This window comes from Squalius cephalus (genome assembly GCF_949319135.1).
Source record: "Squalius cephalus genome assembly, chromosome: 3".
Classification (NCBI taxonomy): Eukaryota; Metazoa; Chordata; class Actinopteri; order Cypriniformes; family Leuciscidae; genus Squalius; species Squalius cephalus.
The window spans coordinates 7036795-7054956 of NC_137124.1; the positions used below are offsets into that span (position 1 = coordinate 7036795).

At 36.5% G+C, this 18162-nt stretch overlaps 2 protein-coding genes across 2 annotated transcripts in view; one reads left to right on the top strand and one right to left on the bottom strand.

Moving 5' to 3' along the window:
• The window catches only part of LOC307156321 (immunoglobulin superfamily member 1-like), a gene marked incomplete at its 5' end in the record, with an annotated part of 516462 nt that overhangs the window by 261186 nt on the left and 237114 nt on the right, over positions 1-18162 (top strand). The window lies entirely within an intron of this gene.
• Positions 1-18162, bottom strand: part of LOC307155385 (basement membrane-specific heparan sulfate proteoglycan core protein-like) — a 225705-nt gene that overhangs the window by 153913 nt on the left and 53630 nt on the right. Inside the window, exons 5-8 of the mRNA XM_079865981.1 lie at positions 15433-15720; positions 14936-15226; positions 7637-7924; positions 7142-7432 (exon numbers count right to left, since the gene is read on the bottom strand). Of these exons, the coding sequence (XP_079722107.1) occupies positions 7142-7432; positions 7637-7924; positions 14936-15226; positions 15433-15720 (1158 nt within the window). The remainder of the gene's footprint in view (positions 1-7141; positions 7433-7636; positions 7925-14935; positions 15227-15432; positions 15721-18162) is intronic.

Genomic DNA, 18162 nt, shown 5'->3' on the forward strand with positions numbered 1-18162 from the left:
AGTTTTCAAAATGTTTGAATTATGTATAATGTAGTTCATAAATTGCATCCAACACTTTGCCATCTCATTCCAGTAACCTCGTGTATGCATGACCATAACACTAGAAGGAGAACTCTATTACGAGAGATGAAGTGTATAGTTTTAGTATAGCGTGTAAGGGTCCTGGGATCTGGAATGAGATTGACAATTCTATAAAGGAACTACCTTCTCTTGATATATTTAAAAAGCATTTTAAACACAAATTGTTACAACATTATGCTTGATAGACACCACAAGGCTGAAGGTTTCATGTTTTATTGACTTATCTGATTTTCTTTTTTGTGATGTTTGAATACCCCTATTATTGGCGTTGTTTGAGGGATGGATGAGATGTGTGATGTATGCTGACTGGTGGAAGGATATTTTGTGGTGAATGGTGTTGTTGTTGGTGTAGATGGGTGGATTATTATTTGTTATTATTAGTGCTGATTATGTGTCTTTAAGGGCCCTATTTATAAGCCGGTAAGGCTTCTGGGTAGTCCTTTTTTGCAGGAACTTGTTGTTCTGTGAATAAACAAATAAATAAATACTCATACATTATTTTTATTATTATTATTTTTTCTTTTTCTTTTTAACGGCCCATAAAATTTGTACATCGACGGCCCATTCGTTTTGTTTTGGCGGTGATGGGTTTGTGCCGGTGTAATGCATTGGTCAGAAAAAGTCAGTGTTAAGTTTTTTTTTTTTTCTTCTGACAGACCAGTCCATGAAACACGTAGATTTTCTTGATTGACACTGGGCTGGGCCAATCACAACTTTAAACGAGTGAGCGAGTGTGCAGCAGTGTTAGTGTGTATCTGTCAAAATAGTCTGCGAGATGGAGAATAAACGCAAGGAATGTGAAGAAAAACAGTGTGAAAAAATAGAAACAGGCCCTTAAAACAGACACTGCAAAATGTGTCAAAATATACACTACCGTTCAAAAGTTTGGGGTCAGTAAGATTTTTTAATGTTTTTAAAAGAAGTATCTTCTGCTCACCAAGGCTGCATTTATTTGATAAAAAACAAACAGTAATACTGTGAAATATTATGACAATTTAAAATGACTAAATTCTATTTTAATATATTTTAAATTGTAATTTATTCCTGTGATCAAAGCTGAATGTTCAGCATCATTACTCCAGTCTTCAGAGTCACATGATCCTTCAGAAATCATTCTAATATGATGATTTGATGCTCAAAAAACATTCATTATTATTATCAATGTTGAAAACAGTTGTGTACAATTTTTTTTTTCAAAATTCTTTGATTAATAGAAAGTTCAAAAGAACAGCATTTATTTAAAATAGAATATTTTCTAACATTATAAATGTCTTTACTGTAACTTTTGATCAGTTTAACTCATCCTTGATGAATAAAAGTATTGATTTATTTTATTTATTTCCCCCAAAAATAAAATTAAAATTCTTGAACGGTAGTGTTTAATGTTACAAAAGCTTTAGATTTCAGATAAATGCTGTTCTTTTGAACTTTCTATTCATCAAAGAATCCTGAAATAAAAATGTAAATAACTGTTTTCAACATTGATAATAATCATAAATGTTTCTTGAGCATCAAATCATCATATTAGAGTGATTTCTGAAGGATCATGTGACGCTGAATACTGGAGTAATGATGATGAAAATTCAGCTTTGATCACAGGAATAAATTACACTTTACTGTATATTCACATAGAAAACAGCTGTTTTAAATTGGAATAATATTTCACAATATTACTGTTTTTGTTTGCATTTTTAATCAAATAAATGCAGCCTTGGTGAGCAGAAGAGACGTCTTTTAAAAACATTAAAAATCTTACTGACCCCAAACTTTTGAACGGTAGTGTATGTTTCCTGACCTTCATCAGCTCCTATGGCAGATGATGATAGTGAGGAGGATCAGGAGAGAGATGAGAGCGTGTAGAGCCTGCGGTAAGCAGAACTACTTTCAAAACACTTAGGCTATGTCATGAGTGTAGGAACCCATAACCCAGTTACAGATTATTTCCACATCTGCATAGTTGACGATTACTGCAATTCACTAGAAATGTAATGAGAGGAGTTTGTAAACCATGTTTTCCGCCAAAATAAAAGCTTGATGCAGTTTGCGTCAAAATAAAAGATCATGTGCTTATCTCTTTCAAGTATAGAAATTGGTACAAAACTAATTATGAAAGTTTCTAACAAAATATGTCTATTACTGTCATTGGATTAATATTATAACTATTATTATGTAGTAGGTGTAATGTAAATAGACACTGTAACTAAAAGAGGTTTGAATATTTCTTTGTTTAATTTGCACACTGAATATGGGTTGGAGCTTTTAATCTTGAACTCTCAAAGTGCACCAGATTGATGAATTTAACATTAAAATGCACAAAATTTTCTTACGGGGGGGGGGGATATGCCCCCGAACCCCCTTAGAAGAACCGAGGTCCCGAGGTCCACCCACCACAGTTTTACCAAAAATCCTGTGAGAAACACTGGTATTGCTATGCCAATGCAGATTATAGCTTGTTTCAGGATTCACCACTGTGGAGTATAGTTCAACTTTATTAATAAATGTCAAATTTTTACTTATTTCATCTGTTAACTCTCACTCGTTCATATACTCACTCATTACATGGCATTAGTGGTTTTAATGAATTGGAGTTGGTATGCATATATTTAAGGGCGTGCAAAGATGGGTGGTGTTTATGATCATATAGTGGGCCGGTCTGGGCCAAAATGCCAGGGCAGATTTTTTTTTTTTGTGCCCCAGTCCAGCCCTGTGTACAACATATCCACGTTCTTAGAATTAGTTGCTTGTCTAATCAAATTATTGTACTCTCGATCAGATCTAATATAAATAACAAAATTTTCTGTTGCTGCCCCCATCCCCCCCCCCCCCCCCTTTTAGTGCCCCTTTTTTGGTTTAGGCCACTGCCCCTTAAAATGTCTGTGCACGGCCCTGTGTGGCTGGATTTATTAATCCACATAGCTCTCTCTCTATTTACTCCCGAAATCTGAGGCAGCCGCTGAAGACGAGGTGGAATTATTTTGTTTTCAAAGAAAATGCTCCCTCAACTCTACCGAAATTTGTTTATGTAACGTTACTTACGCACTTCTTATAACTTACCGTGTTTACTCAGCACTTACGGTGATTTTCTGGAGTAAAACTGACGCTTCATCTTTTGTGTGATGTACAATAAACTTTATTAAACTCATCAGTATATTTTTGATCATCATTCGGATCTGGTCCTAAACAGCAGACTTGTAACATTACTAGGCTATTAATAGTGGATGCATACAAGCAGATGACAAATACGTTATAACTGCAATTAAACTAAACTATACCTGATCCATCTCCATACAGCACTCTGACTCTGTAGGCATTATTGTCCGACTCGAAATGAACACCATTACTGAGAGTTTCTGATATTATCATCATTCCGTGAGATGAAATTGTCCTGAGAGACTGAGCGCGAGCTCATGAAGCTCCGCCCCTTGTGCCGTCCAGCAGCAGCTTATTTGCATTTAAAGGGCACACACTAAAACAGCGTGTTTTTCCAAGAAGTCCTCGCTGCAGCCTGTAGCACGATGACGTAGTTGGATGATCCAATACGTATTGGTTGGGGAGGTTCGGATCATTTTGCTGAGATAGCACACGACTATTTGATGTGAAACTTACATCTGGAAGACGTATTTTTAAGAGTGTTTGCTCATCTGCAATACGTCTATAGGACGTTTCCTGTCAGATGTCAAATAGATGTTTAGAAGATGTCTTTAAGATGTAATGATTTAGAATGTATGTTAAACTGACATCTTCTAAACGTCTATTTGACATCTGACAGGTAACGTCCTATAGACGTATTGCAGATGAGCAAACACTCTTAAAAATACGTCTTCCAGATGCAAGTTTCACATCAAGTAGTCGTGTGCTATCTGGGTCACTTGTTCGATCTCGCTCATCAAAATGAATTAATCTTTTTTCGAGTCATTTCGTTCATTTAAGGGGCTTTAAATGTTATACTTTTGACTGGCAAATTCCCCGAACACATCCACCAACGCAATCTTGATCATATTCTGAATTAAGAAATCATTATAATGCAGTCAAAAATAATTTACAGGGAACATAAATAATTACTTTACCTTCCGAGTCTTTCGTTCATTTGTCACGTTCATGAACATAATTCGCATGCGCTGGTCTTAAGTGAGATTATGTTCTAACCTGTGTAGTAGTAGTAGTAGCCTACTGATAATAATAAGTAATTATTAATGAATAAGTAATTATTTACATAAATGTGATGCTTTCCTATTTTCTATCTACATACATGCAAAATAGTTAATTATACAACATTTTAAATCACATGATTTTAAACCTAAATGTGATGGATTAAATGCGTGTATACAGAACATTTTAAAATAAAGCCATTTTATTTTATTCAGGTCATATTTGCTGTTGAGTGAAAGCAAAAATGAGTCAAGCAGCCTAATTGTCTCTGTAATTTTAATCATAGAGGTAGGCCTACAATACAATACAGTCTGTAAACAACTTAAAATACCAGTAGGCTACACATTCAAGGGAAAATGCAAAAATAATAACAGCATCAAGAAACTAAATCTTGTCAGAAAAAAAAAGTGCTTAATGATATTTTGCCTGAGTTCCTTTTTCCACAGTGCTCTGTACATAAGGTCCCTTAAAATACGGAATCGTCCCATATTTACAAGTAAGATGATGCGTCCCGTATCAAATCAATAAGGGATGGGATTTGTCCTGTATTTTTCATTAGGCCCACACATAGTTGAATAAAAACATAAGGATTTTGCAGTATGGATAATACTAATAGCAAATATAAATATATCAATTTCACAATAAGTAGTAGATAAGCTCATTGCATGATTGCATTTTAGCGTCTTTGTTTCTATAGCGACGGAGTTTTATGTAGGCTACGTACATCATGCCATGTTGTAGGCTACATACATAAAAAAATAAAAATAGCCCCCCCCCCCCCCCCCCCGAATTTAAGTTTAATATACAAACTGATCACAGCAGTCAGATCACGCAGTTGTCACTCAAGTGATCATTTATATTTAACTTAAATTCAGGGTTTTTTAAAAAAAAATTATTTGTACAGACCAAAACGCACCACCGCGCATGCACATCCAGTACGTATTGGATCATCCAACTACGTCATCGTACTACAGGCTGCAGCAAGGGGTGTCTCCGTTTTTCTGAGCACCAAAAAGTGACAATTTAAACATGCTGTAAAAAATTAAATGTTGGGTATTTTGAGCTAAAACTTCACATACACACTCTGGGGACATCAGAGGCTTATTTTACATCTTGTGAAAAGGGGCATAATAGGTCCCCTTTAAAGTCTCAGCTAAGCTCAGGTCTAAGGCTACTTCACACTTCTGTCACTTTGATATTGCTGGCTATAGATAGTTAAATGTTTGCAAAAAAAAAAAAAAAAAAAAAAAAAAAAAATTGCAGCTAAACATAAGACATAAAAAGATTGCAAGTTCTAATCATTTTGAATGCTTTAGTTAATGTGAGATTTTCAGACTTGAACTGTACATTTCTCCTAAAATGGGCACTTAAAGGTTTCATTTTTATTTTTGAATTTTTATTTTGCCCTGAAAGAACTGAATTAGTTGTATTACAATTATGATAAAGATTAATTTATTTATATTTATTTTATTTATTTTTTTTTATTTACTTATGTATTTTATGTATTTATTTTAAGTATATTTCTATGTGCTTATTTCTAGTAAATTGTAATATTGCCCTAACCTGGGAAAACCCAGACAACTTCCGGCAAATTTAGATTGTCTGGCAAAGAGCTCATTCAAGCCCATTTCTAATCCGTCGAAATCGCAGCACCAATCAGAAACGTTGAGGCGGGCTTTACACGATGACGATCGCTCTGATTGGTTTTAGGTCTATCCAATTGCGTCCAGAGGCATTTGAGCGACGTCCGTTCAACTTTTAAATGCATTATTATATTAAAATTGCAAACACATGAGGACAGTCTCCATGAAAGACCCACTGGCAGATGAACGTGCTACTACATTTCTCTCTGAAACGGTAGGAAATTAAATTATATTTAATAGAGGATTTTAACTGTGACGAGATGATTGACAGGGCAGTTTACGTGACAGGATGCACGCGACAGATCCGTCTTATAAAGATGACGAAGTAGTATGTCCCAAAGCTTGCCTACTTTTTTGCTACACATTCAAAAGTAAATACCTTTTCTTCACAAAAAGAGTACATACTTTTATGGCGTAGTGTAACTTAGGCGAATTGAGACGCAGCATATGGCTTTACACGATGACGATCGCTCTGATTGGTTTTAGGTCTATCCAACCATGGGATATCCAGGTCATGCCCAGAGGCATTTGCGCGACGTCCGTTGGTGACGCCCTTTTGGAAATGAGTTATTAATGAAGCTTTGCCAGACCATAACTCAGATACTACTTAGAATGGTCTGGTTTTAACCAGGCTAATATTGCCCCTGTGGTGACACATTTATCTAGTGACAGGAAAGTCAAAGTCTAATGGTCCGATGCTTCTACACTCCTAAAACATTATCTCTGACATGAGGCTGAAATTATTATCAAAGAGTGACCAGTTGCTATTTGAGCTTCGATGTGCACATTAATGCAGTCGAAACATCCGTTTATCCCACATCTCATACACTATGAATGAATTTTATAATGCAACATTTGATCTATTTAAAACATGCAAAATATAAAAAATAAATAATTAAAATAAATCTGCAGACTCAATGTTGTTACAGTGATGGGATACAGCTAAAGTTACTAGTTAAAATGAGCAATGAAATATACTCTTAAATCATATATTAATCTTAGTCCGTGTTAATTTCAACATTTACTAGTATATTATTCAATCAAAAGTTGAAGCTGTGAATATTATTTAATAGATCTGAGCTAACATGAACTAACAATGAATAGTTGTATTTATATTAACTAATGTTAACAAAGATTATTAAATAACAAATGTATTAATATGCATTAAGTAAAATTAACAAATGGAACCTTGTTGTAAAGTGTTACCAACAAATCAAACAAACAAACAAACAAGTAATTCTGTCTGAGGAACACATGAACACACTCACCTGATACTGTCAGTGTAACTCCATCACTGATCTCTGAGTACTGTGGGGTTTCAGTCTGATTTCCTCTACAGCTGTACAGACCAGCATGAGACGAATCCACAGATGTGATTATATAGATCTGGTCTTGTCCTGCGCTGTAATAGATCTGGTCTGTTCTTCTGCTGTTATCTTGATCTTTATACCAGCTGTACCTCCAGACTCCTGTCTCCTGTATGGCACATGTGAGAGTGACTCTCTCTCCTCTGAACACACGAACATCAGGCTTCACCTTCACTACAGGTTTGGGTCTCACTGTGAAATGAGCAAACACACACTTCACATGTCTGAAATTATTTCAGATGATTTGTGCAAAACTCAATGAAATTGCTTTTGTTAATTAATGTTTAACTCAACTGACAGAACATTGTTAATTCAGGACAGTACTTTTCATGTTTACATCAAACACATTGCCTTTTAATACAAAAAAAAAAGTTTTAATAAAAGCAAAGTATTTACCTTTCACTGTTATCTTTATTGCATTACTGTACTGTGTGTATTGTACTGTTCTGGAGTGTGTGTAGTATTCTCCTCGCTGTGCTCTACACTCGTATGTTCCTCCATCAGAGACTCTCACAGAACTGATTGTTTTAGTTCCTGCATAATCACTGGATTCCCGGTTTGAGTCTTTGAAATCTTTCCTCCAGAGAAACGTCCATCCAGTTGAGCTTCCCACGTCACAGCTGAGAGTAACTGTGTCTCCAGTGAACACTGAACTCTGGGGCTTTACAGTCAGAGTCGGTTTATCTGGAAGTGAACAGTGATGCAGTGTTGAGCTCATTTATAGTGTTATTGCTCATATCTTTCACTAGTCTTCTGTCTTCACTCACATTTTTTTCTTTTTGTGTACATTATACTGAGTAATTTATTTTTATTTAAGGGGACATCTTCTTTCTGCTTTTTGAGCATTGGCATGGTTTTATTTCAGTTAGCCTAACAGGTTTGATTTGCATTGAGAGATGATCTTATGGAAAATACCCCATGCCAATCTCTAGGTATAGTGAATGTGATGATGTGGGGCTATTTTAATTCCAAAGGCCAAGGGAATTTTATCAGGATGCACAGTATCCTGGATCCATGAAATAACTGGCCTTTAAAAATAAAAATCTGCCTGCCCATATGTATACTGTAAAAATGTAAAATAGCCTAATCTAAATAAAGTGCAAAAACGTTTGTGGTAATTTTCATTAAACTACTTACAGAAAAACACTGTTATTTTACAGGTAATTCCTGAATTATTAGTAACAAACACATTCACTTTAAATCAACCAGAAATGGCATAGATGAAATTTGAATTAATGTAGCCTAACTATATGCCACTGCATCAGCACAGTTACTGACACTTACCCAATTTTGGCAAGTGCTGCATACATGACATACCCAAAATAAAAAGTTTGCTGCTCATAAGTCATTCTGAATAGACACATAATACACATATATTTAGAAAGCCAACCCTTGTATAGTTCAAGACTCAAAATTAACCAGACTGTTATTAATATTGAGATATATAAGCTCAAACATAAAAACAAAAACAACAAATATTAAGAATATATTAAATGTATAAAAATATTATGTGAATTTAGGATAGCAACTTATAACCACAACTAAAGTGTAGCCACAGAAGTTTCACAGAAGGCTAACAAGATTCTCATCAAATAGTTTATTGCCCTCTAAACACCCATTTACAGTCTTTGACTCATGTCATGTCTAGCGCGGAGAACTGGCCCATTCATGTTTTTTTTTTCCATTTAAATAGACCGACCTTTCACACCTCTGACAGTATGAGACTTGATCTTCATTATTCTTTTATCCTTATTCTTTTGTTTGAAATCATCCATTATAGCCTTTCTTCTGGCATAATGCTTGGCCATCGACACTGTAATCCCACTATACATGAATAATCCACCTATTATCTTAAGACTTGTTAGAAAACAAACACACACACAAAAAATATTTTTGGAACTTTAAATGTGAATTCTTTTAAAAATAAATATATTATGGAATAGAAAGCTCCTGCAGCAGGTGCATTAGCACAACAGTTAGCCTCAAGCTACATGACACAATTTAATTGATTAATATTACACTTTTACTAAAAGCTCACTTTAAAACACCAACGAGTATTTGTATCATATTCCGGTCGCGGTTTAAAATGCTTTCAAGTCAAAAAAAGATTTTGAAATATATTATATTTAGAATTTTATATGAAGCTATGGGCTATGCTTACCTATAACTTTATTCTTTATTCATATAAAAACACCCCAAATCGCACGAAAATCACACACAAAACTCATATACTTCAATCGTGCATTTATTAGCTTCTTGTTTCTGTGAATAAATGTCACTTTTGCTTTGTTATCATGGATGTCCAGAATGAGGAAGGTCCTGTCCCAAATGGCGCACTTCATGAGGACTTTCGGTCACGTGGACGTAAATTGCGCGTGCTCGCTGAGTCTACGAGTCCGTAGACCGTACCATTCAGCATTTTACCGCTCTGAAGTGTGCTCAGCAGCGCCCCCTTTTTGTACCCTTGAAGCGGTCTTCCGCGAAGCCCGCATAGATGCAGGCTCCACACACTTTAACTACCCAGGAGTCCTTGCGAATGGCCAATCAGACAACGGATGGGAGGGGATTTCACTCACAGATAATTGTTAACATGGCTGAGAAGAAAATATTACGTTTTTTATGACCTAGATGTACATTTTACCAGTTTATACAAACATTATGGTCATCGAGCAGTGGTTGATGTCTCAAACATAATAATAGTGCGTTGGATAATACGATCACATGATTCATTAAATAAATAGAACCGAATGTCAGGGCTTTACTGAGTCATATGTAAACATAGTATCAATATTGAAACCTGTAAATTCATCTGAAACTCATGCACATTTTCATTATGTGTTAAAATTGTAATCTTAGTTCAAATGGAACATTATGTATTATTATGTATCTATTGTCTAATGTATCTATTGTCTAATGCCCAGGTGGCATGCATAATATCAAAATATAGAACTGCAAAATTAGGCGGTGTAGTTGACATGGAGATAAGACGTCAGAGCGCAAAAATGTGATTTCTCCTGTCCAACAACAACCAGACCGTTATTTCTGGCGTGACGATCGAGTCTGTCCCAAAAATACCTCTCAATGCGCCCTCGTGGACTCGTGCCAAGGGCCCTATAGGTCTGCACTACATGACATCACCAAAGTGTGGACTCTGAGGATGTCCACAAGTCCGGAGTGTGCCATTTGGGATAGGGCCGAAGTATATTACAGGACGCGTCATGCAGAAGAGGTCACGTTGAACCACGTGAGATGATTGACAGCTGTACAGCAGATGATAGAGCTCTGAGGTCAAATCTGACGCAAATCAGGAAGAAAAGACACACATCTATCTCCGTTCGCTGTTTGAGCTCTTCAGATCGCAAATAAATCCAAATATGCGCACCATTGGACTAATAGCCCTGGCGGATGCTGTTTATTATATGTATTTGACCACAAATAAACCGGAGAAGACGAGAATGAATGTTGTATGAGTGAAGATTTCTATTCAAAATAACGAAAGTTACAGATTAATTATTTTGCACTCCTGGCCTAAATTAAGAAATTAATGTCACTGCAAACCAGTTTAATCATAAACAGTGGTCAAATATCGAAGCTGGAGTCTTAAACCTTTCTTATGATGCTGAGTTTGTCCAGATCAAGTAAGAATGTGATGTTTTGACGAGTAATGAATTTTGAACAACAATAATCCAGGATCACCAGTGATCCCTGCCGATCAAGGGGTTTTAACTAAAGCAACAACAGCTTATCATCAGTGTGTGTTGGTCTTCTCCTGAACTGAAGCACAGGCTCTACTCTTCAGCTCAACGGTGACCCACAAAACTCACACAACAGAAACACTTTAAATCCCAACAGAACTTTAAACACTAACAGTAACGGTCACCAGCTGGAGTGCCCTTGAAAGCCACCAGAGGGCACTCCACACCAGACTCTCATGTTCACTCACAGACTACATCTCCCATCATTCTCTGCCTGGACTCATCAGCACTCATTATCACATTCACCTTCATTATCTTGTTTAGTTCACCCCATATAGCCTGGTTCACCCCATCACTCACTGTGAAGTTTTGTATGTTGTTGCACTGCACTTCTGAGCGTTTTCCCTGGTTTTCATGTCTCTTGGTTTTTTGGATTTCTTGCTTGTTCCGTGGATTACTCTTGTGCCTCTGACCCCTGCCTGTTTTGTTTTGTTTTGTTTGTTTGTTTGTTTGTTTGGACTGTCTTCCTGTGCTTGACCCTCTGCTTGTGTTGGATTACGATTCTGGATAACCCTTTAATAAACTGCATTTGGATCCTCTGCCTTCGTGTCTCGGAGCAGTTCGTAACACTAACAGATCTCTCAAGATCTCAGCGTGTTCACTTATTACAATCCAGACTTTACTTCTTTCATACTAAAGTTCTTATGTAAGGGGTAATGTATAGCGAGCCGGTTGTTATAGCGAATAACAATCCCGACAGGCTGAACAGGACCCTGCCAAAAGAACCCAAACCTGGTTCAATGACCATGGTATTACTATATTATTACTGTGTGATTTCATGTAATATTCTAATTTTCTGGGATTTTTATTACGTGGGTTTCATAAGCTGTAAGACATAATCATCAAAATTATAACAAATAAAGGCTTGAAATATCTCACTTTGCATGTAATGAGTCTATATATTAGTTTCACCTGTTAAGTTGAATTCTTGAAATAAATCAACTTTTTGATGATATTCTAATTTTATGACCAGCACCTGTACATTAGGTCTGAAGATTAAAGATTGATCATTTACTGAGTTCATCATGGATCCACAAACAACAGCTTCTTCTGTGCTGCTTTTCAGCTGTTGAACTGCACTAGACTGTCGGAAATATTCACATACAACATTTAAATCTCACTCTTCATCAGTTCCTCACACAACATTTAAATCTCACTCTTCATCAGTTCCTCACACACAGCATCACATCCTGAAGATTTGGATTACAGCCCAGGAATAAAATACAGGGAATTTGATGACAGCATAAGTAAAATTATGCAATATAGCATGATTGTGGCTAAATGATCACAGAAATGTAAATCAGTTAAATATTTTAAACTGTAGTATTGTTTAAAATTAATATTTGAAATTCCATAACATAAAAGTCATAACAGATGAACGTTATCATTTCAAATGAAGTGAACTGTAAATCATAAGTCAACTGCATTAAATTGCAATTAATAGGCCCAAGCTCACAATCCGGAAATAATCTGAAATTATTTCAGATGATTTGTGCAAAACTGAATGAAATTGCTTTTGTTAATGTTTAACTCAAGTGACAGAACATTGTTAATTCAGGACAGTAATTGTCATGTTTACATCAAACACGTCGCCTTTTAATACAAAAAATAAAGTTTTAATAAAAGCAAAGAAGTATTTACCTCTCACTGTTATCTTTATTGCATTACTGAAGTGTGTGTAGTATTGTACTGTTCTGTACGGTGTGTAGTATTCTCCTCGCTGTGCTCTACACTTGTATGTTCCTCCATCAGAGACTCTCACAGAACTGATTGTTTTAGTTCCTGCATAATCACTGGATTCAGGGTTTGAGTCTTTCCTCCAGAGAAACGTCCATCCAGTTGAGCTTCCCACGTCACAGCTGAGAGTAACTGTGTCTCCAGTGAACACTGAACTCTGGGGCTTTACAGTCAGAGTCGGCTGCGGTTTATCTGGAAGTTAACAGTGATGCAGTGTTGAGCTCATTTATGTTACTGATCATATCTGGTCTTGTCTTTTTTTTTTTGTACAGTAAACTGTCATTTATTTTGATTTAAAGGGATGTGTCCTTTCTCTCCCACTAGTGACAGCACTGAATAGAATAGCAAAAATATTGATTTTGAGAAGTCTTCATTTAGGCCTACAGAACAAAACAAGGAAAACCTCAAACTAAATAGTTTATCTTAAACTAAACACAGATGAGGAACATAATTAATAACCAAGGAAACAAATGAGAACATGCAGCATGACAGGATCAAAACATCTCTGAACAGGAATCAATAAGATGTGTCACTCTTTCAAGGAAGCCAAGAGTTAAAGTCTCAGCTAAGCTCAGGTCTAAGGCTACTTCTTCTGGCACTTTGATTTTGCTGGATATAGATGGTTAAATGTATAAAAAAAAATGCAGATAACTGTAAGAAATAAAAAGATAAAAAGCTTGCAAGTTCTAATCATTTTAAATGCTGAAGTTAATGTGAGATTTTCAGACTTGAACTGTACATTTCTCCTAAAATGGGCACTTTAAGGTTTCATTTTTATTTTTGAATTTTTATTTTGCCCTGAAAGAACTGAGTCAGTTATATTACAATTATGATAAATATTAATTTATTCATATATATTTTTTGTATTATTTACTTCTGTATTTTATGGATGTATTTTAAGAATATTTCTATGTGCTTATTTCTATTAAATTGTAATATTGTGGTGACACATTTATCTAGTGACAGGAAAGTCAAAGTCTAATGGTCCGATGCTTCTACACTCCTGAAACATTATCACTGACATGAGGCTGAAATTATTATCAAAGAGTGACCAGTTGATATTTGAGCTTCGATGTGCACATTAATGCAGCTGAAACATCCCTTTATCCCACATCTCATATACTATGAATGATTATAAAAACGACACTGATTTTTTTTTTTTTTTTTTTTTTTTTATGAATACATTTCAATGCAACATTTGATCTATTTAAAACATGCAAAATAAAAAATAAATAAATAAATCTGTAGACTCAATGTTGTTACAGTGATGTGTCAGGGTTCTGCCACTTCTGTCTAGTTTATTTCTTGGTTTTGTGACAGAACCCTGACGCTGCTGTTTTGTCTTGTCTGTGCACCTTGTTTTATGTGCTTTCTTATCTTGTTTTGTCTTTTGCTGTGTAGCACGCAGCTTGTGTTTTCACTAGCTGTGTTCTTTCATGTTGTCATGTTAGTGTGAGCACATGGCTGGTGATTTGTTTTACTGGCCATGTGCTTGTGTTTTTTGTCATGTTTGGTGTGAGCACATGGCTTGTCATGTTCCTTGTGCCATGTGTTCTCCAGTTGATTGTCTAGCCCCTCCCATCTTGTTACCTGATTATTGATTTATTTGCCCCGCCTGTCCTCCCTTGTTACCTCCTTTGTTTGTTCTCTCGATTTATTCTCCCTGTGTTTGCAGTCCTGTGCTGTTTCGTCGTCGAATTTACCTCTTGTGTCTTGCCTAGATCCTGTTGCCAAGTCCAGTCCAAGTCAAGTCTGTATTGGGTTTCCCTTTGGGGTAGTTTTTGTTTGTTCCTGTTTTATTTTTTATACTTAATTAAAGCATTATTTCTCTGCATTTGAGTCCTCGCTACTTCCACCTACCCAAACCCTAACATGATGGGATGTAGCCGAAGTTACTAGTTAAAATGAGCAATGAAATATACTCTTAAATCATAATCTTAGTCCATGTTAATTTCAACATTTACTAGTATATTATTAAATCAAAAGTTGCAGCTGTGAATATTATTTAATGGACCTGAGCTAACATGAACTAACAATGAATAGTTGTATTTTTATTAACTAATGTTAACAAAGATTATTAAATAACAAATGTATTAATATGCATTAAGTAAAATTAACAAATGGAACCTTGTTGTAAAGTGTTACCAACAAATCAAACAAACAAACAAGTAATTCTGTCTGAGGAACACATGAACACACTCACCTGATACTGTCAGTGTAACTCCATCACTGATCTCTGTGTACTGTGGGGTTTCAGTCTGATTTCCTCTACATCTGTACAGACCAGCATGAGACCGATCCACAGATGTGATTATATAGATCTGGTCTTGTCCTGCGCTGTAATAGATCTGGTCTGTTCTTCTGCTGTTATCTTGATCTTTATACCAGCTGTACCTCCAGACTCCTGTCTCCTGTATGTCACATGTGAGAGTGACTCTCTCTCCTCTGAACACACGAACATCAGGCTTCACCTTCACTACAGGTTTGGGTCTCTCTGTGAAATGAGCAAACACACACTTCACATGTCTGACATTATTTCAGATGATTTGTGCAAACTCAATGAAATTGCTTTTGTTAATTAATGTTTAACTCAACTGACAGAACATTGTTAATTCAGGACAGTAATTTTCATGTTTACATCAAACACATTGCCTTTTAATACAAAAAAAAATAAAGTTTTAATAAAAGCAAAGTATTTACCTTTCACTGTTATCTGTATTGCATTACTGTACTGTGTGTATTGTACTGTTCTGGAGTGTGTGTAGTATTCTCCTCGCTGTGCTCTACACTCGTATGTTCCTCCATCAGAGACTCTCACAGAACTGATTGTTTTAGTTCCTGCATAATCACTGGATTCCCGGTTTGAGTCTTTGAAATCTTTCCTCCAGAGAAACGTCCATCCAGTTGAGCTTCCCACGTCACAGCTGAGAGTAACTGTGTCTCCAGTGAACACTGAACTCTGGGGCTTTACAGTCAGAGTCGGTTTATCTGGAAGTGAACAGTGATGCAGTGTTGAGCTCATTTATAGTGTTATTGCTCATATCTTTCACTAGTCTTCTGTCTTCACTCACATTTTTTTCTTTTTGTGTACATTATACTGAGTAATTTATTTTTATTTTTATTCTTTCTGCTTTTTGAGCATTGGCATGGTTTTATTTCAGTTAGCCTAACAGGTTTGATTTGCATTGAGAGATGATCTTATGGAAAATACCCCATGCCAATCTCTAGGTATAGTGAATGTGATGATGTGGGGCTATTTTAATTCCAAAGGCCAAGGGAATTTTATCAGGATGCATAGTATCCTGGATCCATGAAATAACTGGCCTTTAAAAATAAAAATCTGCCTGCCCATATGTATACTGTAAAAAGGTAAAATAGCCTAATCTAAATAAAGTGCCAAAAAGTTTGTGGTAATTTTCATTAAACTACTTACAGAAAAACACTGTTATTTTACAGGTATTTCCTGAATTATTAGTAACAAACACATTCACTTTAAATCAACCAGAAATAGCATAGATGAAATGTGAATTAATGTAACTATATGCCACTGCATCAGCACAGTTACTGACACTAAACTAAAGTAACATGCAGCTTATCATCAGTGTGTGTTGGTCTTCTCCTGACTGAAGCACAGGCTCTACTCTTCAGCTCAACGGTGACCCACAAAACTCACACAACAGAAACACTTTAAATCCCAACAGAACTTTAAACACTAACTGTGCGTTCACACCGCCGCCGACTTGAGCTGCAAAGAAGCTCTGGCCGCCCAGTCAAAGACGCTTGTAAAAGTACGAGGAAGCTTGTTGACGCTTTGGCCGCTCTGACGTAGCAGCATTCTGTGTTCGATCATGGGAGAAGAGAAGTGTCGCACCATTAAATGTAAACAGAAAAAACAAGCAATGCATTCGGCAATTTAGGATATCGCGCAATTTTTGTCAGCACAGAAAACATTTCATCCCTGGAGAGTTTTTTTTCGACACCATCGTATCAATTGATTTTGATTAATATGCGCGAGGGAGAGAGAGAGCTGCATTCAAGACAGCGCTCGGGTGAGTAAGCGCTGCGCGCGGCCGGGGCTCTCTCTCTCTGCTCGTTCTTATGCCCTGTCAAGCTGACAGGACTTTAAAACACATGCAAATGATACACTTTCACTCTATGATGGTTAAACTCTGCAATTAATATTTTTTTCTCGGAACTAATGTTTTGGTAGGAACGAAAGTTTACATCGTATGTTTCTCCGGAATCAGCCAGCGCCAAGGACGTCTATTTCGATTGGTTGCTGGCGTTTTGCCGCTGCTTGCCGCTGAACCGCGTCATAGCTCATTACCATAAAGTTGAGCTTCTCTCAACTTTCAGATTGACGCTCAAAACGCTCAAAACGCCCAAAACGCGACGCCGAGGAATTTGACGCTCCTTGCAGCTGAGAGAAGCCAGCTTCCATTGAAAATGAATGACTTCCGGTAACTTTGGAAGCTCAAGTCGGCGGCGGTGTGAACGCACAGTAACAGATCTCTCAACATCTCAGCGTCTTCACTTATGACTATCCAGACTTTATTTCTTTCATACTAAAGTTCTTATTGAGAATTAACAGGTTTAGGTGTTGATGCTTTATTGAAAATAATAAAGTTTGATGTCTCCATGATGGTGATCAGAGTTTGCTTTTCTTGGGCTCTTGACCCTTGACTTTTCTTGACCCTGCAAAAGAAACTGATCGGATGATGTTGGTCAATTTTTAGTGAAGATATAATCATCATGTAAGCGGCCTGATTCACTGATATCACTTGAAGTCAAATCTATAAGTACTCAAATCTTTCCGAGTATCACAGCACAGCAGGAACTTCTGCAGTAATATTGGCATGCGAAATAACAACTAATATTAAACAATTTAATCAGGAATTAGACTCTGGTATCAGTGAATCAGGCCACTACATGATGACTTTACCATCACTAAAAAGTGACCAACATAATCTGATCAGAGTTTCTCTGGCTTTTTATGCCGTAACAAACATGAATCAGAACACACAGTTAAAGCAGCCAGAGATAAATAATGTTGATAAATAATAAATAAAGAGGTAATGGTCAAGAGCCCAACTAAAGCAAATACTGGTCTGAATGGTGACAGTAAGCAGCCAAGTCTATTACTTAAAGCAGCTGAGGGTTGTCCTTCACCAGTACAGATTTCCTGTACAGCAGTGGTTCTCAATTCCAGTCCTCATGACCCACTACTCTGCACATTTTGAGCAGTGGGTCACGAGGACTGGAATTGAGAACCACTGCTGTACAGCGTGACGTAGCATATCTTAGCATAGCATATCTTAGCATAGCATATCTTAGCGTAGCATATCTTAGCGTAACATAGCGGAAAAAAAAAAAACGTGTGCACCTTCCCTCCAGCAACACCTGTCACCTGAAGGAAGGATCCTACCTTCA